General features: G+C 36.5%; 1 protein-coding gene across 8 annotated transcripts in view; it reads left to right on the top strand.

Annotated features, from left to right (window-relative positions):
• Positions 1-24463, top strand: part of lmo7b (LIM domain 7b) — a 59037-nt gene extending 34574 nt beyond the window's left edge. For 2 of the 8 annotated variants that reach the window (XM_048196988.1, XM_048196981.1), the window contains 17 exons: positions 2933-3374; positions 5080-5352; positions 5719-5833; positions 7825-7986; positions 8696-8868; positions 9372-9435; positions 11524-11549; positions 11684-11791; positions 11914-12003; positions 12179-12381; positions 12941-12985; positions 15056-15111; positions 15209-15374; positions 15786-16037; positions 17391-17499; positions 21796-21901; positions 23470-24463. In XM_048196988.1, the coding sequence (XP_048052945.1) occupies positions 2933-3374; positions 5080-5352; positions 5719-5833; positions 7825-7986; positions 8696-8868; positions 9372-9435; positions 11524-11549; positions 11684-11791; positions 11914-12003; positions 12179-12381; positions 12941-12985; positions 15056-15111; positions 15209-15374; positions 15786-16037; positions 17391-17499; positions 21796-21901; positions 23470-23492 (2413 nt within the window). In that variant the 3' untranslated portion in view covers positions 23493-24463. Of the gene's footprint in view, positions 1-2932; positions 3375-5079; positions 5353-5718; positions 5834-7824; positions 7987-8695; positions 8869-9371; positions 9436-11523; positions 11550-11683; positions 11792-11913; positions 12004-12178; positions 12382-12940; positions 12986-15055; positions 15112-15208; positions 15375-15785; positions 16038-16208; positions 16242-17390; positions 17500-21795; positions 21902-23469 lie in introns of all 8 variants that reach the window. The other 6 variants (XM_048196980.1, XM_048196983.1, XM_048196987.1 and 3 more) reach the window with 5 other exon arrangements.
• The last annotated feature ends 240 nt before the right edge of the window (positions 24464-24703 follow it).

Below are 24703 nucleotides of genomic sequence, written 5' to 3'. Positions count from 1 at the left end.
ATCATTAGAAATGCGCCAATTCAGGCTGCGGCCCCTTTAATTGCTCACGCTCTTCGCCCCCCCAGAGCTCTCGACTCTATCATTGCATAAACAAAGTTCACACAGCTAATATAACCCTCAAAATGGATCTTTACAAAGTGTTCGTCATGCATGCTGCATGCATACATCGGATTATGTGAGTATAGGATTTATTTGGATGTTTACATTTGATTCTGAATGAGTTTGATAGTGCTCCGTGGCTAACGGCTAATGCTACACTGTTGGAGAGATTTATAAAGAATGAAGTTGTTTATGAATTATACAGACTGCAAGAGTTTAATAATGAAAATAGCGATGGCTCTTGTCTCCGTGAATACAGTAATAAACGATGGTAACTTTTAACCACATTTAACAGTACATTAGCAACATGCTAACAAAACATTTAGAAAGACAATTTTCAAATATCACTAAAAATATCATGTTATCATGGATCATATCAGTTATTATTGCTCCATCTGCCATTTTTCGCTATTGTTCTTGCTTGCTTACCTAGTCTGTTGATTCAGCTGTGCACATCCAGACATTAATACTGGCTGCCCTTGTGTAATGCCTTGATCATGGGCTGGCATATGCAAATATTGGGGGCGTACATATTAATGATCCTGACTGTTACATAACAGTCAGTGTTATGTTGAGATGCGCCTGTTCTTCGGAGGTCTTTTAAACAAATGAGATTTATATAAGAAGGAGGAAACAATGGAGTTTGAGACTCACTGTATGTCATTTCCATGTACTGAACTCTTGTTATTCAACTATGCCAAGGTAAATTCAATTTTCAATTTGATGGCACCTTTAAAACAGTTAATGTGATTACAGTGGTTCAACTTTAATATTATAAAGCGACACAACAAAATAGCGACTTTATTCCACAGTATCTAGTGATGGCGATTTCAAAACACTGCTTCATGAAGCTGCGAAGCTTAACTAATCTTTTGTTTCGAATCAGTGGTTCAGAGCGCCAAAATCACATGATTTCAGTAAACGAGACTTTGTTGCATCGTAAGTGTTTTGAAACTTAAATAGCTCATGTGACTTTGGCAGTTTGATACACGCTCCGAACCATGATTCGAAACAAAAGATTAGTTAAGCTTTGCAGCTTCATGAAGCAGTGTTCTGAAATCACTAGATATTGTGGAATGAAGTCGCTATTTTGTTATTTTTGGCGTACAAAAAGTGTTGTTGCTTTAATATTATAAAGTTGAACCACTGTAGTCACATGAACTGTTTTAAATATGTTTTTAGTAGCTTTCTGGGCATTGAAAAAAGGAGTGTTATTGCTGGCGATGCAGACCTTTACTGAGCCATTGGATTTTATCAAAATATCTTAATTTGTGTTCTGAAGATGAACAAAGGTCTTACTGGTGTGGAACGACATGAGGGTGAGTAATTAATGACATAATTTTCATTTTTGGGTGAACCATTCCCATCTATCGACTTGGTTCAGTATGATTGGCTCTGAATTTAACATATAAATTCAGAGCCAATCATGTGTGTGTGAATCACTGATACTAGTGATGTCTACATAATTAATTCCTTTATCTGTCTAACAAAAAAGAAGCAACATTGGCATCACTACGAATTTTCTGTTAGCAAATATTTCCATCTTATGTTGGTCTCATATATTCATGTACACTTGTTTTTTTTTGTTTTTTTTTGTCTTTGTCGGTTTAACTTCTGCCTTAAGATCCGCACCGCATATAATTAACTTTTTATAGAAAACTTACAGAACAGTGTTGAGTGTACGTCATTCATATGACTCTTCACAAATGCAATTTATTTCTTAAAGGCACAATATGTACATTTTCATCGCTAGAGGTCGCTTATTCAAAACAAAGGCATAGCTTGATGATGCTTTGATTTCGCGGGATGATGGGAGATGTTATCTTCATGTCTACAGCCAGTGGAAAAGAATCAGGCCAGGACTCGGACAGGAATCATGTTCATAAATTAGATTAACGTTACTGTTAGTATGAGGAGTGCGAAGCGTCTCGAGCAATGGAACTTTTATTATGCTGCAGTCATCGCTTCCGCTTCTTCCGGTCATGTGTGTGTGGGGTGACGCAGTGCAGTTTTATCATATTATATACATTTTGTGTGTTGAAAGTTGTTATATTGCTACTCTGCGTTCGCTCAGAGGCTACTATGAGACACTTAATGCACACTGCAGTAAGCTAGATCGATATTAGGTATGGTAAAACATGGTGCTCGCGGTAAATCAAGAAAATTAGATTTAAACAATAAGACTTACTGTGTTGAGCTATATAACATGATTAGTTTTTTGTAGGTGAATATATCCAAACAGTTGCTCACCTGTCTAATAAAACACATATTAAAGCGTCTCTGGTCTTTCGGAAACTAAGGGTAATGCGGGTATGATGTCGCATGGACACGGTCCGTGTCCTGGTTAAAATTCTCTGGATTTAAACATTCTTGGAAATATCTTGGATAACGTAAGTACACAATTCAACAAAATATATAACACTGTTCTGGTGGTTTTTGGATATTTTAATCCAAAAATCGTACATATTGTGCCTTTTAATATTTAAAACTTTTTAAATTGGCACAAACTACTGAACGCACATTTAACAATTAAGAATATTATATATTAGCATCCACCTAGATTTAAAAAATGCTATAAAAATGTTTGATTTAGTTCATAATTCCTAATGCATTAACTAATGTTATTAAATTGAACCTTATAAAGTGGTACCACTCGTTGTTCACGTGTGGGTAATAGAGAAATTTGATAGTTACACCTGTCCTCCAAGCCCTCACCACCCCCGCTCCCCTTCCACTATCAGCCATGTGCTTTCCAGTAGAGTCCTGACCATCCTTAAACTCCTGCTCTGGGATCAGATCAGGCATTCACTCCAGTTGGTTCACTCTCTTCCAGCTTCAACATGCCTGGACCCATGAGTGATGCGGGGTCCAGTGTCAGCAGTACTAGGCTAACTGGGTGGTCTACTACCTCGGCTTCACCCCTCACGAACGGGGCATCTTCTGCTCTGACCAGAGGCACTGACTTAGAGACGCCTGACTCAGCCCAAATGTGCACCGGTGAATTCTTTAACCCTTCAGCAGCTGTTGTCTCTGAACAGAGTTCATCGAGCAGCCTGGCTACCATGCATCCAGAACCCTACGAGCAGCAGGGTCCAGACTTCAGCCGCCGTGCAAGTCTCCTTGAAAGCTTTTATGCAGGGGGAGCACGCATGTCTGCCACTCTACCAAGGGGTTTCAGAAGGTCAGAAGGTTGCTCGCGCCTCTCCACGGGCGTCACACCACGTCCATTTGGAGCCAAACCCTCCAAAGTGTCCTCACTCCCCAAAGTGTATTCCGTAAGTGGCCATTCTCAGACTTACATGTTGCTCCATAGATCATGTGTGCTTTATTCATAAACAAATGTCAGCTCAAAATGTCAAGTTTTGATTATGATTCTGGATTCTCAAGGTAGAGGCTTTTGATTCTGATTAATGTGTTTGTGTGTGTCCATTTCACTTGGTATTTAGTATCTCACTGTCTGATTTATTATGCAGCAACTACTACACTTTCTCTGTGATGTCCTTGTTTTTTTCTGTTTATATAGTGCAGATTTATTTTTCTGTGCCCTGAATATTCCACTCCACCAGGACTCATACAAAAAGCTGCTTATTTCATGCTTAAAGGTTTGACCATTCGAACATGTATAGAGGTTTAGTGTAACTAGGGATGTGCACGAGTACACAATTAATCAAAAGTGACAGTGATCAATCATAATAATGATTGTCATGTGATTATAAAAACATATGTTTTTCTTTTTTCCCAGATTAGTTTTGGTGGCATTTGGCCAGTCTGATTGGTTTTGGGACAGCATGCCGTCCAGTGGCCAGTTGCATAAACTTAGCCACTATGTTAAGACTGTGCCTTAAGAACTAGTCTGACCAACTAACAGTTAGCCAAGGAGTAATCAGTCTTAATTTTCAAACTCAGATTAGACCAATCTACTGCTTTATGTAGTGGCCTTTAAAGATATGACTAGCCTTAAAGAAAAAAATTAGATGACTAACTTTCTCTGCAACAGTCTCTGCAACCGGCTACAGATCAGAGAACTGAAGTAAAACTCTTCCAAAGCTCACAGTGATGCCTGGAAACTATGCAGTGGCCATTGGAGGGCTGAGTGAAACAGCTTAAAAAAATGTTTTTATTTATTTTATTTTATAATTTTTTTTTATTTTTTATTTATTTATTATTTTATTTATTTTATTTTGAGACAAGCATTGCAGAATTAGTGTAATGTCAAGAGGTCTTTTAGGAACATAACAGACTATTAAAAAAGTGCACTAAAATTATTGTAATATTCATGATATGTCTTAATTTTAGGTCAACAGTAACCAGCATTATTCTTCAATGGCACATTGTTCCGCCTGACATACAGTAGTTAGTTTCTAAATAGTACCTAGGGTCTTTCTCTTTCTCTCTGTGATAAAGGAGTGGGGGGTGAGGAAGAGTGGTAGTTTGTGCAGTGTTCAGTGTGTGAAGTTTAGTGTTTCTCCTCATCACCTGATCATCTAGCGGCTGGCTTATGAATAATGAATCAAGCCACTACTACTGCTCTGCACTCCGGGTGCTTCGTGAAACCCAAGCTAAGACTTTGGTGTGTATGTGTGTGCTTTTCCATGACGGGCTTCTCAACCATGTATGGACACATGCACTGTTTGGCCACTGTGTCTCAAACAAAAACAATTATGTTGCCTCTGTATATTGTATAGTGTATTGTTTCAGTGTGTGTGTGTTTAATAATAATGTTGCTTTTTAAATGCAATTCAAGGTTCAACAAGAAATGGCACGTGAATTTTTTAATTTTTCAGAGATGGACTACTTCGTTTTCATACATGGGCTTGCTAAAAAAATAAATAAAATGAAGCCAATTTGTGGCATATTCCATTGTTTCAGTGCTCTAATAGTAATACACGATCCTAAATTTAACAGAATTCATGATTGTAGAAGTGGTGGTTGAAGAAAGTGGCCACTTTATTTATTTGTTTTTATCTTGTGTTTCTACAGATTGATGACTCTCATAAAAGCCTGATCAGTGGACACAGAGACTATTCAATCACCCCCTCTTTCCTCAGCGGTCAAGGAAAGGTCACAGCCTCTGCCGACACAGGCCACTCTCGTTCAAGTACTCATCCAATCAACCCTAAGAAAGAGGAGGAAGAGAAAAGAGATGGAAGGTCATCAGCGCCTCCCATGAACTCTTTTGCCACTAAAGTGACCATGGCCGCTTCCATTGTACAAGCATCTCCTCCTATTGTCTCAGAAACAAGAGAAATTAAGGTAGGCTCCTTGATGATCTGAACCAATCAAATCATGACATCCAGGACATCCCTGACCTACCTGGAACACTTTTCACTGGATTTAATACAAAATAATATAATATAATATAATATAATATAATATAATATAATATAATATAATATAATATATATAATATAATATAATATAATATAATATAATATAATATAATATAATATAATATAATAATTCGTTTTTTTTTTTACATTTCATTACATTTATGCAGGTACGTATGTGTGATGGTGGACAGTTTGTGTTGTACTGACTGAAGCAGATTTCTTGAGGAAGAAGGTGTCATGGGATCCTCAGGTGTCACATTCTCTCTCTGTATCTCTCTCTCTCGTTCAGGTGGGTCAAAGTGAAATGCGAGTCTGCTTGAATCAGAAGCCTAACAGCGGGAGAGACTTTGGATTCAAGGCTCACTGGGACTCAACTGGTGCTTGTGTCAAATCTGTTCAAGCAGGTAAGAATTATAATTCAACATGGTTCCAAGCAAGCTGTGTAACTAGAATACTGCCATTCCTTTAAACGCATCTGGGCTTTGCAATTCCACTTTATAAGAGTGAAATGTGAACCAGCTGTGAATTAGTCAGGTTAGATGCATATTTCTACCATACAGAATCTCTGTTTAGAGAAATAGGGTGAAGCTTTTGTGGATGATTGGGGGTAATGGAGATAAAAACTGTGTATTTAGAATTTCTTAAACTTTCTGCAATGCAACTTGTACTCAGTTTCTCATATGAATATGCAGCTTTGGGAATTCATGATCTGTGTTACTCTTTGCATACTTGTCTTGAGTTTGTGAATCTTTATTGTGTATCACACTATGTGTTTGACCATTATTTTTGTAGTTTCTTTGAATTTTCAGAGTGCAAGAAGTGCTTGTGCGCATGTATTGCTATTTACATTCAGTCACAGTGTGTCATTCTCAGGATTCTGGAGTGAGACTGAGATGAATGATTTATAGAGAACAGTGAAGGTGTGTTTTACTGTGCATTAGTCTGATTGGATAAATTGAAGAAGTCTTGGATCCTGTCCTGAAGGGTGTCTGGTCCTGAGTTTAGGATATATCCTCATGAATGAGAGGAGAGGCGGCATTCATCTGTGACCTGTGCATTTACAAAAGCAGGTCAGGGCGGCCATGCATGCAGTAAATATAGCGTAAAGCACATGTCCATTATATCAGCTTTCATCTGTATTGTTGTATAGAAGAGATGGAGAGCGTTTGGTTCTGACTCCTGGCATCCTTTAATCAGGTGTATTGTGTTAACGGAGTTAACACAGGCTGAGGTAGAAGGATCAGGTGGATTTTATTCCCCAGAATTCCAGTAAACACACTAACCTACATTTAGAGCCTCATCAATGATGTATGAACCAGTTGTGTTATTTCCTATTTAGGGCTGTCAGTCAGTTAATATATTATGATTAATTAAATAATATGTAATAATGATGAATCTTTTACTTTTTTTTGTAGTTGATGCATGCATATGTAATGCATTTGATTCTTGTGTGTAAAAAAAAAAAAAAAAAAAAAAAAAAAAAAAAAAAAAAGCTCATATGTTGGTTTCAGTACTGAAATTCAGGGTCAATTATATGTGCACTATAAATGAATAAATTACAGACACCAGGCAAAGTCTGTAATAACTTTCCCTACACTTTATGGACTTGCATGTGTAAAGCTGTTGATGTTGTTGTTGTTTGGCCACCGACCTGCTGTGATATTACATTAATACATGTAATTATTTATTCGTTGATATAAAGTAAATTAAGTTAAAAAAAAAATAAAATAAAATAATGGCATGCAGTAACACCCTAAAACATGGTGAGCTCTAGCATATGGATGCCACAGAATAAAAAAAAAGGTAATTTAATTTTTTTGCAATTGCAGTTTATAAATCCTAGAATTAAGAATTTTCTCAGTCTCGCAATTTAAGTTTTCAGACTAAAGTCAGAATTATGGGATATATTATCAATAACTTTTTTTTTTTTTTTTTTTTTTTTTGGCCACTCATGGTGCAAATAAGCTTCTATACTAGAATGAGAATATTATTCTATGAAATGCATGGAAGGCTATGCACTATGAAATATATTATGACACCATACAGTGTTAAATATGCAAAGGAATGTAAGTGAAATTACTACAAGGAACAGAATCCATTTACAATTGAATATACAGCATTATGAACTACTACTAATTGTACAGTGCAATGTTCTATATACAATAATTCAAGTTGAATAAGATGGAAGAGCTGACACTTTTTGACCATCCTGTTTACACTTCATCAGATTGTTACACATCTCAGAAAATGAAACCTACTAGAACTATATTTGTTTTCAGTAAATGTCCTATTGGTCTAGATCAAGAAGTGAACTTGATTCTGTACTCTCACAAACTCTCTCAGTTTGGCTTAAAGGCACTTGACCTGATTCACCTTCTTAACCTGCATCACACAGGCAGCCCAGCGGAGTTGTGTGGCCTGCTGATGGGTGATGAGATCGTGGCGTTGGGTGGATGCAGGGTGGCTGAAATGAATTATGAGCAGTTTAAGGGCAGCATGGACTCGGCACAGCAAAAAGGCACTTTACTGATGGACATCCGACGACATGGCCAAAATGGTGAGGGTGTGGAAACTGTTTGTAAGTTTGTTACACAGCCGTCTCTGTGTAAGCAGAGCATCATTTCACCAGCATAATTTTGTTCTACCAACAAGGGAATGTGTGAACACACATCAAATAGTGAAATTTTAAGTTCTTCTTAAATCACACTTTGAGTTTTTGCCTTTCTTTACTGTCTATTATTGCACGTTTCATATTCAGAATACAGTATTGCATACATACACTGTGGAATTGAAAGGCATAGAAACGATTACTATAAACCGCTGTTGCAATTTGTTGTTGGGCATTTCATCTTTATATTTTCTGGCACGGTTCCTTCTGCTTATGAGCTGAGAAAATGAAGGCACCATTTCAGAATCAGATGCTTTATCTGTTGCTTTCTGTCACTGTGGGAAGGTGGTCTATCTGTCTGTCAGTCATTGTCACTGTCCGGTCTGAATAGTCTGATAATGGCCTGCGGGTTCACTGGTTTTCTCTATTGCATCAGTAATCTTTCTTCAGTATCATCAAAGGAAATCATTATCAGCCCCCTTTAATTTAATTAATGCTCACTTTTATATTAAACCTTATAATTTTACCCACTTAAAATTCCCCTTTCACAAATTACATTTGTTACAAGCAATTCTGATTTAAATAACATTGGTAAATCACTAACAAGTTCACCTAAAGAATTTCTGAATTGCTGATGTATGTTTTGGGTACTGGACAGACTGGGGCAGTGGCCACCCTTCCCTACCGTACAAGAGCCATAAGACCATCAATTTGACCAGTGCCAATTCAACACTTATAGGGCGGCCCGAGCACTATGTCTCGATCAGCACAACCTCAAACTCTCCAGTGGAGACTGTGGTGAAGACACAGGTCAACGGACAACCTGCTAAAGTGAGTCAGGGCAGGAATATAATGAATGTGGTGGACTCTGGGAAATCAGTGAGTTTAACTGTTGTTGTTGTTGTTTAAATGTGTTGACCAAGTTGAGTTGGTAATTCATATGCTTGTTTGTACAGTGAACCGTACACTATTGTTTATCAGTCAAAAATATTTTTGAAAGAAATTAATACTTTTATATTCAGCAAGGATGCAATAAATGTTTCTGTTTCAAATAAATTTCTAGTTCTGTTATAAATTTTTGAAGGATCATGTGACACTGAAGACTGGAGTAGTGGCTGCTGAAAATTCAGCTTTTAAATCTCATAATTTATATAATTAATTTGATTTTAAATGATGATGATATTTAACAATATTACTGTTTTATTATTATTACTAATAAATGTAGTTTTGATGAGCATAAGAGACTTGAAAAACATGTTTAAAATATTACAGACCCCAAACAGTTTAATGGTATCATTTTATGTATGTGTTTTATTTGACTTCAACATTTTCAGGGAGTACAATCTAAAATGGTGAATGGACGTATCCAGGACAATCCAGTTGCTCTAAGGAACAAAGGTAGGTTCTTTTGAAACCAGTTTAGCACTCTAATCTATGTCCCTGTTCTGAGTTAAACTTAATAATTTCCACATTATTAAAAGAGAGACACCAAAAGATGTGGATAATTACTCACATTTCTTTGCACTGTTCTCTCTCCACCTGTGTTGTAGACTATGAGCACATAGCTTTGAAAAATCATAGAAGAAGGTTAGAATTTTTCAAGCAAAAAGGTAACGCTGTTCACTCAGGCTGTAGCAATTTAATGCTACATGACTAATTGGTCACTGCAGCTTATTGATTTAATTATCCTGTGACTGATTTGTATCAAGCACACTCTTAATTGAGTGTATTGGTGAGATCTGTTCTGTTGAATATTAATGTCCGAATTCTCTCAAAAACAGATGGGTTTGCTTATTCTGCATTCTAAGTGCCTGACTAACTAAAGCATTTAGTACATACGGTACATCTGTCACCCAGTTATGTTAAGATTATTTTTTACATTTTCTTTTCTAATTACTGTGTGTACCAAAAGCTTTTATTAGTTAAAGGTGCCCTCGAATGAAAAAAATAATTTATATTGGCATAGTTAAATAACAAGAGTTCAGTACATGGAAATTACATACAGTGAGTCTCAAACTCCATTGTTTCCTCCTTTTTATATAAATCTCATTGTTTAAAAGACCTCCGAAGAACAGGCGAATCTCAACATAACACCGACTGTTACGTAACAGTCAGGGTGTACGCCCCAATATTTGCATATGCCAGCTCATATTCAAGCATTAGACAAGGGCAGCCAGTAACGTCTGGATCTGCACAGGTGAATCATCAGACTAGGTAAGCAAGCAAGAACAATAGCGAAAAATGGCAGATGGAGCAATAATAACTGACATGATCCATGATATCATGATATTTTTAGTGATATTTGTAAATTGTCTTTCTAAATGTTTCGTTAGCATGTTGCTAATGTACTGTTAAATGTGGTTAAAGTTACCATCGTTTCTTACTGTATTCACGGAGACAAGAGCCGTGCTATTTTCATTTTTAAACACTTGCAGTCTGTATAATTCATAAACACAACTTCATTCTTTATAAATCTCTCCCACAGTGTAGCGTTAGCCGTTAGCCACGGAGCATAGCCTCAAACTCATTCAGAATCAAATGTTAACAATATAACAGTATACAACACTCACATAATCCGCCGCATGCATGACGAACACTTTGTAAAGATCCATTTGAGGGTTATATTAGCTGTGTAAACTTTGTTTATGCACTGTTCAAGGCAAGCGCGAGCTCCATGGGCGTTGAGCACGAGAATTAAAGGGCCAGTAGCCCTGAATCGGCTCATTTATAATGATGCCCCAAAATAGGCAGTTAAAAAAATGAATTAAAAAAAATCTATGGGGTATTTTGAGCTGAAACTTCACAGACACATTCAGGGGACACCTTAGACTTATATTACATCTTTTTTTTTAAAAAGTTCTAGGGCACCTTTAAGCTCTAGGTCTGAGCATAAAGATTTGAAATCGCTCCATGGGTTTCTGTTGCTTTCCATTTTGTTAAAAGCTAATGCTCTGTCCTTCAGGTGCCACTGTCAGCTCCTGGGTCTATCTCTGTGGTAAATAAAGATGGAGTGCTTTCTATGTGCATGTGATACACTGTAATTTGAAGACTGTTGTGTTGGTCTTTCTTTCTGTTTTTGTCTGTTTCTCTGTCTGTAAGTGGCTGTGTGTGATTCCTTGAGTTAGTATCTAATAATTTAGTTTTAGTACTGATCTGCAATCAGATTCCTCTGTAATTCACTGTTATAGAGTAGAGAAAATGATTTTTAATTCTAAAAGGATTGCTCTGAGATGGTTTTTGCACTCTCATCATGTTTACCTTGGTCTTGCGTGTTGTTTAAAGCCTGCATGTGAGTGTGAATTTGTTGTGCGCTCAGCCGCTTACTTGACTGTGGTGGCTTTGGTTACAGTTTTGTTATATGAGCAGGGGGCGTGTGTCAGAATCCACTGAGCAGCATGAATCAACAGCTTGGGGAAACTCATGGCCATGTGTGGGGTCTGTTGTGCTATTTAAATGGATAATCTTTGTCTCCATCTCTTTTACTAGGTGGCTCAGAGTCTGCCATCTCTGATGTGAGTCAATACTGTCATTCACATTTAGTCTTTATCAATATTAAATCCTGATTCTGATTTATTAGTATGCTGATACTGTCTAAATTTTACCATTTGGTTCATTTATTCATAATTATTACTCTCTCTGGTATCAGCTTCAGGTTCCCTCCATCAGTACCACCTCCTCTCGCTGGTCATGGGATCATGAGGAGGAGAGGCGGCGGCAGGAGAAATGGCAGATGGAACAAGAGCGCCTCCTGCAGGTACCACCAAATCACACATTCTTTCTTGCCATAACCAGATCTTGAATGCGAGAATTTGTTTTGCTGATATTATTTGTAATAAACCATTAAGTTAAGAAAAAGTTTGTCTGCGCTGGTTTCAGGAGAAGTATCGACGTGATCAGGAGAAGTTAGAGGAGGAGTGGAGAAGAGCTCAGCAGGAAGTCTATGGAGAGGAGTACGGTGGTCCTGAGGTCAGAGGATTGTCATCATAACTTTAATCTCTCTGGCTTCATTATTCTCCAGTGTGTCCCATTCACACTCAAACGTAGCATGTAATGTTTTATAAAGTGGTTTCATTACCTTTAGACTCTTCAGCCATTTATAAATGGTGAATAGTGAACACTTATTATTTACTTCCTACCTTAGGAGCTGAAATGCCTTGATGTGCTGTCCAATGGAAATACTACTCCTCATATTCCACCTCCTATTGCTACCACTTCAGTGGCATCCAATCAGATTGCAGAGAAGGTGGGAGCAGCACAGGACAGACAGGCTGCTGTGCAAATAGCAGCAGGACGCCAGTCATTTAAGGCAGAAGTAGAGTGCGATTCAACCACAAAGAGTCAGTGGTAAGAAATATGCCAAGCATAAGTTGGAAAATAAGTTGTAACTATTATGTTCATGCCAAAAAATATTAGGATTTTGCACTTCCATCAATATTAGGGCTGCCATTCAATACAAATTGTAAAGGCATCTCATTTCAAAAGGCAAGCCCTCAAATGAAGATTCAGTAATTTCATTAAAAACAAAGTCTCAATATATAGTATTCAACAGAACTTATTGTTTTATTTCCATGTCATTGAATATATCACTGGTGGCGGTATAGTCCACAGGAATTCATTTGAGTTTGTCAACCTGAACTTTCGCCATGAACACGCTTTTAACAAGGAAAAATGAACAGCATTAGTTTATTATTATTATTATTATAATTATTATTGTTTTAGCATTTATTTTGTATGATAACACTAAATTAATGTTAAATTGACAGACACATTGTTAATTTCTGAAGTAGTGTTGATATATTCTTGCATCGAGTCCAGTGTGGAGTTGCATGTGTACATGTTACTGCTGCTTTGGTCATTGCTTGTTTGTCTATCTGTGTGCTGCTGCTGCTCTGTCCTGCTTCAGCTCAGAGGAGTCCTATGGGTTTGCCAAGCTTACAGTTTCTGACAGGTCAGTTTGCTTTTGTGCCTATATTTGCTTCTTTTAATGGCTTTTGTGGCATAAGGGAAGATGTGATGTAGTAAATCTGGCAGCACTCATTTCTGTACTGAAAGATTTTCCAGTGCCTTAAAGGGTTAGTTCACCCAAAAATGTAAATAATGTCATTTATTTCTCTCCCTCATGCCGTTCCACACCTGTAAGACCTTCGTTAATCTTCGGAACGCAAATTAAGATATTTTTGTTGAAATCCGATGGCTCAGTGAGGCCTCCTTAGCCAGCAATGACATTTCCTCTCTCAAGATCCATAAAGGTACTAAAAACATATTTAAATCAGTTCATGTGAGTACAGTGGTTCAATATTAATATTATAAAGCGACGAGAATATTTTTGGTGTGCCAAAAAAACGAAATAATGATTTTCACGAATCAGTGGTTTGGAGCGCCCAAGTCACATGATTTCAGCAGTTTGGCGGTTTGAAACGCGATCCGAATCATGATTCGACACAAAAGATTCATAACGCTCCGAAGCTTAATGAAGCAGTGTTTTGAAATCGGCCATCACTAAATAAGTTATTTTGTTTTTTTTGGCGCACCAAAAATATTCTCGTCGCTTTATAATATTAATATTGAACTACTGTACTCGCATGAACTGATTTAAATATGTTTTTATTACATTAATGGATCTTGAGAGAGGAAATGTCATTGCTGGCTATGAAGGCCTCACAGAGCTATCGGATTTCAAAAAAATGTCTTAATTTGTGTTCCGAAGATGAACAAAGGTCTTACAGGTGTGGAACGGCATGAGGGTGAGTAATAAATTACATTATTTTCATTTAGTAATGAAGTAATTCAGATTTTAATTTTCCATGAGAAATGTAAGCAAGGGATAGGAATTTTTAGGAACGTAATTAACAATTCTGTTAACAGGTTAATTCTGATTACAATTCCATTTAGTTAAAGGTGCCCTAGAATTAAAAATTTAATTTATCTTGGCATAGTTAAATAACAAGAGTTCAGTACATGGAAATGACATACAGTGAGTCTCAAACACCAGTTTCCTCCTCCTTATATAAATCTCATTTGTTTTAAAAGGCGAATCTCAACATAACACCGACTGTTACGTAACAGTCGGGATCATTAATATGTATGACCCCAATATTTGCATATGCCAGCCCATGTTCAAGGCATTACACAAGGGCAGGCAGTATTAACGTCTGGATGTGCACAGCTGAATCATCAGACTAGGTAAGCAAGCAAGAACAATAGCAAAAAATGGCAGATGGAGCAATAATAACTGACATGATCCATGATATCATGATATTTTTAGTGATATTTGTAAATTGTCTTTCTAAATGTTTCGTTAGCATGTTGCTAATGTACTGTTAAATGTGGTTAAAGTTACCATCGTTTCTTACTGTATTCACAGAGACAAGTCTGTCGTTATTTTCATTTTTTTTGAACACTTGCAGTCTGTATTATTCATAAACACAACTTCATTCTTTATAAATCTCTCCAACAGTGTGTATTGTTAGTGTTAGCCACGGAGCACTACCAAACTCATTCAGAATCAAATGTAAACATCCAAATAAATACCGTACTTACGCGATTAGACATGCTGCATGACGAACACTTTGTAAAGATCCATTTTGAGGGTTATATTAGCTGTATGAACTTTGTTTATGCTGGTTAAGGCAAGCGCGAGCTCCGGGGGAGGGGAGCTCGAGATTTAAAGGGGCCGCGCAGCCTGAATCAAGACATATTTTTATGATGCCCCAAAATAGGCAATTAAAAACATGAATAAAAAAAATCTATTTTGAGCTGAAACTTCACAGACACATTCAGGGGACACCTTAGACTTACATTACATCTTTTAAAAAGACGTTCTATGGCACCTTTAAATACTATTTCCCATCACATTCACTTCTTTCCCCATTGCCAGAAAATTGCAGGTATTTGTTGGTGATGCAAAAGTTGCACACATCACCTTTAAAGTTAGGCTTACAGTGATGCTGTTTTTAGGTTTTTTTGTTTTGTTTTGTTTTGTTGCATTTTATTCAATTCATGTGCTTATTTTGCATAGGACAAAGTCAAAATCTACTCCTGCACTTGAAGGCCTTCACAAACAAGATGCAAAAGGTATGATTACTTTTCATTTTGATTATTCTGAGTTCCTTTGAGTTGACTATCAGGTACAATACTCCTCCTCTCTGTCTTGTCACCCCATTGGCTGCAGGGAGCGGTAAAAAGAAGGGACAGCTGTCTCAGGCAGAAAAGGAACGTCTGCAGATCCTGGAGGAGATGAGGAAGAGAACGCAGCTCCTCACAGATGGTAGTTGGATCCGTCAGCGAAATGCCAGTATCAACAAAGAGCCCGTCACTGTGGGAACGTCAGTCAGGAGGTCCCACTGAATAAACATTTTCCCTTATATTGTTTATCACAGATTTTCTTTGTCAGCTTACAGTGTACAATGCTGTTTAAATGTTTGGGGTCAGTAAGTGTGACACTTGCACTGAAAAATTCAGCTTTGCCATCACAGGATTTTTTTTTTTTATATTTAAAATATATTAAAATAGAAAAGTTATTTTAAATTATATTAATATTTCACAATATTACTGTTTTTAATGAATTTTTTATTCAACACTATTAATGCAGTCTTTGTAAGCAACTGAGCATAAGAGACTTCTTGCCAAAACATAAAAAAAAAAATCTTACTGACCCCAAATTTTTTGAATGCTAGTGTACTTTTTGTCAACCATGAACACATAATTTCAAGTCTGTCTTTAATATCTCAATCTCTGCCCTATTAAAGATATGAATCGCTGGACAACCTCCACACAACCAGCTCCTGGTCCAGGCAGTCCTACACTTCAGGTATCTCAAACAGACCCCATTCTGCTTTGGGAAGCACTGGCACTTACAGGAGCGGACGCAGCAGCTTGGGCCCTGGCTCAGCCATCTTCAATACTGGTCTTAAACAGAGCTCCTTGTTATCCTCCAACTTTCCCACTACACCTGAGCCCTTGTTCCCTGAGTCTCGTCCAAACTCTCAGCAGCATGGCAGGTATGGACTAGTCATGGCCCATGTTTAATGCAATAGTTCAGAATGAATTGTGCTTTGTGTGTTTTGTTTAATAAAAACCAAAGCATTGCTTTTATGTAAATGCATGTTCAGTTAAAACACATTTAAGCCAATTTTATATGCAGCTCTTTTATTATTATTTTTTTTCTTAAGAAGGATCTCACTCTACCTGACCTTTAACCCCAGGTATTTTAGCAATCTGTGTATTTGTATTTTGCATACTGTGGCATATACCGTACCATTCAAATGTTTGGGATCAGTACGATTATTATTATTATTATTTCATAAATTAATACTTGTATTCAGCAGAGATGGATAAATTGATCAAAAATTTATGTAAAGAGTTTTACATTATAGAAAAAAAAATCTAGGGAAAAAACCTGGGAAAAAGGTATCATGGTTTCCAGATTTTTTTTTTTTTTTTTTTTTTTTTTTTTTTTTTTTAAACGGCACAACTGCTCAACATACTAGAAGAAGAAATGTTTCTTGAGCACCAAATCAGCATATTAGAATGTTTCCTGGAGGATCATGTGACACTGAAGACTGGAGTAATGATGCTGAAAATTCAGCTTTGCCATCACAGAAAAATGTTATTAAAATATTTAATAATTAATAATATTTATGAAAAATATTTAATAAAAATATTAAAATTGAAAACAATTATTTTAAATTGCAAAAATATTTCACAATTTTCACTGTATTTTATCAGTCTTGGTGAGCATAAGAGACTTCTTTCAAAAACAAGTCTTACCGACCCCAAACATTTAAACGGTAATGTACAATATATGCTGCATTGTCTAATGTATTACAAGAGTATGCAATATTCAACAATATTTCTTGTAAAAAGTTGTATGCTACAAAACATCACTACGTTGCAGGCTAAATCCACCATTTGTAGTCTAGTAGTTATCTTGGAAATAAATACTTTTAATTTGTAATTTAATATTGTGTAAAAAAAAATAAATAAATAAAAAAAAAAATAAAAAAATAAATAAATAAAATATGCAGAAAAGAAGAAGAAATGTGAAAATTAGTATTATTGCTTCCAGTCCATTTGTTACACTGAAAGCTCAAGTGGAGTGTATTTTATTGTTGAAAGCAGTATCCATTTGATACTGTACCATTTGGTACATTTTGACAATTGGGTATTCCTTGCAACTCGGTGCATGCTGTGTACAGTACACATGCAGCATAGTATGGTAGTATTCTATTCCGAATCTTTCAGTACCCTGCCGCCAACCTCTTCTGTTAAATGTAGTCAAATCAGGGAAAGGGCAGAGCAATGCTGTCTTGTTTCTGACATTGAATTCTGACACTGGCATGTGGTGCCTGTAGGCTGCTCAGTGGCAGGCGGATGTGCTCAAGGTGCGAGCGGCCTCTAGGGAAGGGAGCTGCCATGGTCATCGATTCCCTGGAGCTCTGCTTTCACATTGGTTGCTTCAAGGTGAGACTAGAGGTCACCTGAAACTGAGAGCGAGTGGGCCCTCCGTGGATCTGTTGCACCTAGCCTAAGTTTTTAACCATCATCATTTGGGGCAACAGGAGATCATTAGCCGTCTAACATCAATAAATTGTTCTATTTTGCTGTAGGCAATCAGATTACAAGCATGCAAAAAAAAAAAAAAGAGAGAAATGGTGTAGGTTTCTTAAATCCCAGTTTTGAATAAAAGAATGAATTATGTCAAAATATATCACCAAATAATTTCAGTACTGTTTTAAAGTTTAGTTCACCCAAAAATGAAAATTCTGTCATTTAAATTACTCACCCTCATGTCGTTCCACACTGTAAGACCTTTGTTCATCTTTGGAACACAAATTAAGATATTTTTGATGAAATCCGAGAGGTATAGTATATGACTTGTCCACAGACAGCAATATAACCACCACTGTCAAGGTCCAGAAAGGCACTAAAGACATTATTAAAACAGTCGATGTGACTGCAGTGTGACGAGAATATTTTTCGTGTGCAAAAACAAAACAAACAAAAAAAGACTTTATTCAACAATCCCTTCACTTCCCTGTCATTATCTTTACGCTGTAAGCTCAATGAAGGCTTCCTTGTTTACATCTGAATACCGGTTCAGTATTGGCCAAAGCTGCACACATGAGCAGCACGACGCATGCGTGTAATGCTGACGCAGGAGCCAGCCAATAACGAGCCGATGTTCTGACGTAGAACCTGTAAGCGCTGGATGTAACGTATGAGAATGACACAGAAGAGAAGATATTGTTAAATAAAGTCGTTATTTTTGTTTTGTTTTTGCACCCAAAAACAGTCCCTCCAGAAAAACGTGATTATGCGATCGCCTGATTTAATCCATAATCAGCCAAAGTCCGCATATTTATGCGAGGGTCGCATTTTTTCAAATATGCCGCACTTTCGCCGCATAAATTGCCGATTTCAGCAAGCAAAATATGCGGGGCTAGCTTGATTTCATAATCCCTGTATTTTCGTTGCAAAAAAGTCACATATATCTTAGCAGTAAGTTGAAAAATGTTGCGTTTACTTCACACTAGTAAAGCATAGGGGTGTGACGAGATCTCGTGGCACGAGATCTCGCGAGACTAATATGTGACGAGATTTCTCGTCGAGGCGAAAAGTAGTCTCGTGATGTTGCCATGACAGAGTGTTAGAGTGATTAGGAAAGAATATGCCACCACTTCATTTACATTACGCCTCCACTGTCATTTTGCTTTGTATTTAAATAAAAAACATTTAATTAAGTTGGATAACGGTCGCCGCCGCTCCATATTTACAGAGTTACGCGCGATCGCTGAAAGTGAAAGTAAACGCGATCGCGCATTCAAACGCGATTTCAATACCCGCATTTTGAAAGCGGCTCCCTGATAAATGCAAATATCTCTCAATATGAAAGCTATTTTAGGCTGGGCAGTGTAGTTGTAACCATGTCTTAGCTCTGTATCAGAGAAAAATTTGGTCTTATTTGAATATTGAGAGAGTGTGATTATGGTTGCACTTATTGTAAAGTGTTAGGCTACCATAAAAGATGAATAACAGTTTTCTCTTAATCCTAATAAGCACAAACAGTAAGGTTTCATTTGTTAACATTAGTTAATGCACTGTGAACTATCATGAACTAACAATAAATGACTATTTTTATTAACTAACATAAACAAAGATTAATAAATACTATAGCACATATATTGCTCATTGTTAGTTGAAGTTGGTTAATACATTAATGTTAATAAATGAGACCTAATTGTATAGTGTTACCATTTTTACTTATACTGTTTTTATTTCTATGATCAGTTTGTGGAAAGGAGTTCAGTTAGGAGGTCAAAAGTTGTAGAAGCTCATAAATCATGTACAGTAAGATCTGAGGAGACTGAAATCATACAGAAGAGAAGTCAGTCAGTTGAGTGTTAGTGACAAAAAAGTTAGTGACAAAACCTTTTACAGTGCTTGAGTATTGTTGTCTTTTACTGCATATGATAATTCATACTCAGAAAGTAGAACTGAAATGACATTCATTACAAGATGATTAGTTAAAACATTTCAAATACACGTGCAGAATATTTTTTCTAGTCATGTATTTCACCATCGAGGATTTCTTAAAAATAGTGTGTAAAAATCTTGTCTCGTCTCGTCTCGTGAACTCAATCTCGAGTCTCGTCTCGTCTCGTGAGATACCTGTCTCGTCACACCCTAAAGCACCATTATTTTCCCCCTATTGCCATGGGAACCTTATGAAGTGACGTAATTACGCGACGTGAACATCATCTGCAAACCCCGCAGTGAAACCAGGGTGAAAATCATTCTCATTTGCCAACAAAAATAAGCGCAAAAGACCGCGCAAATGTTTTGTAAGTTTGAGCCATGTGTTAATTAAGGTCTGAAATAAAACAGAATGAGAACTTAAATATTCTGCGATTTAGTATGCTTGCTTATCATAGGAAGTAATAAGAAATGACTCTTTACATTAAGGTAGTAGCCTAGTGAGAACAGGGTGTTGGGGGAATCACCTTTTTTTTTCTCTTTTTCATCAAACCGCAGTTTTTGCAAGTTTTCGCAATTTCATTGCATAAAATTGCAAAAATATCCCGCATATTCCATCGCATTTTTTAAGAAAACGTGCTGCAAAATCAAGGATTTTTGCCTGCAACAATCACAAAAAAAATCTGTGTTTTTCTGGAGGGATTGCAAAAAGTATTCTCATCATATTAAATGAAGGTCTTACGGGTATGAACAACATGAGGGTGAGTAATTAATGAAAGAATTTTAATTTTTGTGTGAACTAACCCTTAAACTCTAAAGTAAACATGTTTTAATTCGAAGTTGAGAATTTTGTGTTGAACTGAACAAAATCGTAAGTCCATCCTGTTTTCTGATTGCCTCATTGCCAATAAACTTGGCAAAATAAACACTCCTTCTGGCTAACCTCAGCACAACCAATTAAAGGCTATCCTGACCAGAACCCTGCCAGTCACTGAACACACAGGCTTTTCCAATCACAAAACTATACCGCATTTTCCGGAATATACATTTTATAAATCACCTAAAACATGCTTTTTCTAAAATGATTTATGTCAGGATTTGTTGTGAAATGAGGAACCACAATACACTGCGTTCCAAATTATTATGCAAGTGACACATCAGTAAGATTTCAGTAGAAATAAACATTCAGATTTGAGTTTTTCTAAGAAAGTGTTTGTTTGTTTATTTATCCATGTCTTTTTAGATAACTGGTATCAATCTCAGACAAAATAAATTGCCAGATCTATGGAAACCCTACTTAGAGGTTGTTCCACATTATTAAGCAAGTCACAGTTCTCATGCAATATGGAGAGGAAGAAAGATCTTTCTGAAGATGAAAAGCATGAAATGGTCCAATGTTGTGCAAAAGGCATGAAAACAACTAATATTGTGTGAAACTGAATGGAGATTATCGAATTATCATAAGATTTGTGAGTGATTTAGAGCACAGCAGAACTCGGTCAGATAAAGGCTTATTAATGAAAGTTCCTGTCAAAAAAATTAATCATATTAAAAGGGCAGCTATAAAAAAAGCCAGTGTTGAGCATCAAACAGGTATTTGAAGCTGCTGGTGTCTCTGGAGTCTCAAGAAGCTCTTCATGCAGGCTGGCAGTTGTGCGTAAAGATGCATTTTAGACACCACTAACCAAACCTCATGATTGATACCAGTTATCTAAAAAGACATGCATAAATAAACAGCTTAGAAAAACTAAAATCTGAATGTTTATTGTACTGAAATCCTACTGATATGTCACTTGCAGCATAATTTGGAACGCAGTGTATGTATTTACAGTGTTTAGAATTGTTTTAAATGCTTTGTTTTATTTATTTCTATATTACATTATTTCTGAATGTAATAATAAAATGTGATTTATACACCCATTTATTTTCCGGAAAGCAAGGTATTTGTTTTGGTCTTGCTCTCTTTGCTCTCTTGCCTCCTTCTAATGATGTTTGTCCCTTTTTAGATTCCTGTATCTGGTTGCGGGGGTTATTTTGTTTATGGTAACTGCTTGTTTCTTCACTGCAGCACAGGACACTTACATCACTGCTTCACCAGCTTTGACTAAAAAAAAAAAAAATCACCTTTTCAAATTTAGCTAAGGTGGAGGATCTGCCCACACTGACCCAATAATTAGCATTTCTGATTTGGGATGCTTTCTGCATGGAGTCGTGGGAAGAAGAGGTTTATATCCTCTCATCTTGATGTGTATCCAGACTCACTGTTTCTTGTTGATCTTGCAGTGTGTCAGCTGCAGGACTGACCTTGGGAGAGGGGCTGAGTCCGGAGCTCAGGTCAGAGTCAGACACAGACAGCTCTTCTGTAACGCCTGCTACAGCAGAATCAGAGGTAAGAAACAACCAACATTCCATTATATAAACACATTCAATTCAGCGGTTGTTTTGAGAATTCATGCTAGGATCGCTATCAAGATCACTATCTGCTGGCTTGCCTTTATTCCTGAATGAAATGACACTGCTAGCACTGCTAAATGATTGTAGACATGTTCCAAGAAGCTACAAAGTACTGCTTTATTCTATCCAAGTAAGTCAAGATCACTTGCCCTTCAAGTATTTGTATAATATTGTAATGTAATGTAATGCAATAATATTATCAGTAAGATTTATTGTCTTATTCTTACCAATGCTGCATTTATTAAAATGGTAATATTGTGAAATATTATATACAATAAATATATTTATTTTCTATTTTAATACATTTTAAAATGTAACTTATTCCTGTGTCAGCAAAACTTAAAGGTGCCCTAGATTCAAAAATTGAATTTACCTCGGCATGGTTAAATAACAAGAGTTCAGTACATAAAAAAGACATACAGTGAGTCTCAAACTCCATTGTTTCCTCCTTCTTATATAAATCTCATTTCTTTAAAAGACCTCCGAAGAACAGGCGAATCTCAACATAACACCGACTGTTACGTAACAGTTGGGATCATTAATATGTACGCCCCCAATATTTGCATATGCCAGCCCATGTTCCCAACATTATGAAAGGCATTACACAAGGGCAGCCAGTAACATCTGGATGTGCACAGCTGAATAAACAGACTAGGTAAGCAAGCAAGGACAACAGCGAAAAATGGCAGATGGAGCAATAATAACTGACATGATTCATGATAACATGATATTTTTAGTGATATTTGTAAATTGTCTTTCTAAATGTTTCGTTAGCATGTTGCTAACGTACTGTTAAATGTGTTTAAAGTTACCATCGTTTCTTACTGTATTCACAGAGACAAGAGCCGTCGCTATTTTCATTTTTAAACACTTGCAGTCTGTATAATTCATAAACACAACTTCATTCTTTATAAATCTCTCCAACAGTGTAGCATTAGCTGTTAGCCACGGAGCACAGCCTCAAACTCATTCAGAATCAATGTAAACATCAAAATAAACACTGTACTTACTCGATTAGACATGCTGCATGACGAACAGTTTGTAAAGATCCATTTGGGGCGTGGAGCACGAGAATTAAAGGGCCACACACCCTGAGTCGGCTCATTTCTAATTATGCCCCAAAATAGGCAGTTAAAAAAAATGAATTAAAAAAAATCTATGGGGTATTTTGAGCTGAAACTTCAGACACATTCAGGGGACACCTTAGACTTATATTACATCTTTTAAAAAAAAGTTCTAGGGCACCTTTAATTCAATATTCAGTGTCACATGATCCTTCAGAAATCATTGTAATAAGCTGATTTGGTTCTCAAAAAACACTTAACTGCTAAAATCAGTATATAAATATTATTATTATTATTATTATTATTATTATTATTGAAATATTCCTTCATTATTTTGATCCTCAGCTCAGTTACATTCATAAATGGAGAGCTTTCAGAGAAACCTGTTTAGTTTTTAAGAGCAGCACTATGCTAACTGAAAAACTGCATTTTCTCTTAGTCTGTCCCTCCATCTCCAAGTGACCAGAATCCATTGCAACAGATCGAAGAGGAATGTACCACAGAAACGGCCTCAGGAACCACAACTATTAGTACAATGTAACCACTGCAGCAGGCTTTATCCACTGCTTACATTCACGGCTTTGACAATACATTAAGACTGATATTTCTGTGATTGTTCTCATAGTATGACTGCTAAGTAGTGAAGAGTTAGAACATGTTATTTTGATCACTGCTGAAACGCCTGAGGTTGTTTCTGTACTGGCTGACATCCGTGGTGAGATGTAGAAAGATGTAATGCTTGAACAGTTATGCATTCCATGTAGCAAGTAATAACATGTCTATGACTCATAAGAACTGTTTTATATGTTCTTTTTTTTTTTTTTTTGATGCAAATCCTTGAGAACTAATTTGTTTAGCATATATGATATTCTCTCATGTCTTTTAATATAAGCTTTCCTCTCATAATTATTTAATAAATGTTCTAGCACACTTTATTTGGTAATGAAGCACTTTTTTCCCTCTCATTGGTAGAAATCACATAGTGGTGATGGTGGAGGGAATGGGATGTAAAGGTTAAGTCATTGTTCTGTATCAGTTAATTAAGAGGAATCTTATGCTAAAGTTTTACACAAGCTGTGTAACAATAGATGGTAATAATATGAAACTTATTTAGGCTTTCAGATTTTGAAATTATGTCCAGTAGGTGGCACTCTGGTTGTAACTGGCATAAATCTGTTTTTCCGTTTAAGAGATGATAGGCTCTGCCAATCAGAAGGTCTGAAAATAGAGGAGGTATTGCATGTAATTGTAAGATCAGATTACCTTGGATGGTTCTTTCCAAGCCCCTATGCTAGACGCTTCTGTTTTTACAGTTGTTTTCTGCAGTTTACATGGGATTTCATTCTCTCTCCCTGTATGTCATAGTTAAAACTGGCTAAACAAGTTAAATTAAGTGTTGCCATGGAAATAAAGCTTAATTTTTAAATACAAAATTATGGACTGAAACTATTTTTCTTTTAAAAACATTTTACTGCAACCTGTTTTCATGTATTTGTATCATTATCTCTTCATATCCTGAAACAGATACATACTTCAGTCCTAATTTGGATAATTTAAGTGTGGATGTAGAGCATTACCAGACTTTTCTGCTTCCTGTCATTAACTTGTTCCCACAGTCATCTCCATTCCTACCACTGTAACCTCATTCTCAATGGTGCTACAGTGCAGACTTG

This window comes from Megalobrama amblycephala, linkage group LG7 (assembly GCF_018812025.1).
Source record: "Megalobrama amblycephala isolate DHTTF-2021 linkage group LG7, ASM1881202v1, whole genome shotgun sequence".
In the NCBI taxonomy this organism is placed as follows: domain Eukaryota; kingdom Metazoa; phylum Chordata; class Actinopteri; order Cypriniformes; family Xenocyprididae; genus Megalobrama; species Megalobrama amblycephala.
This window is presented reverse-complemented; position numbering and strand designations above follow the sequence as displayed.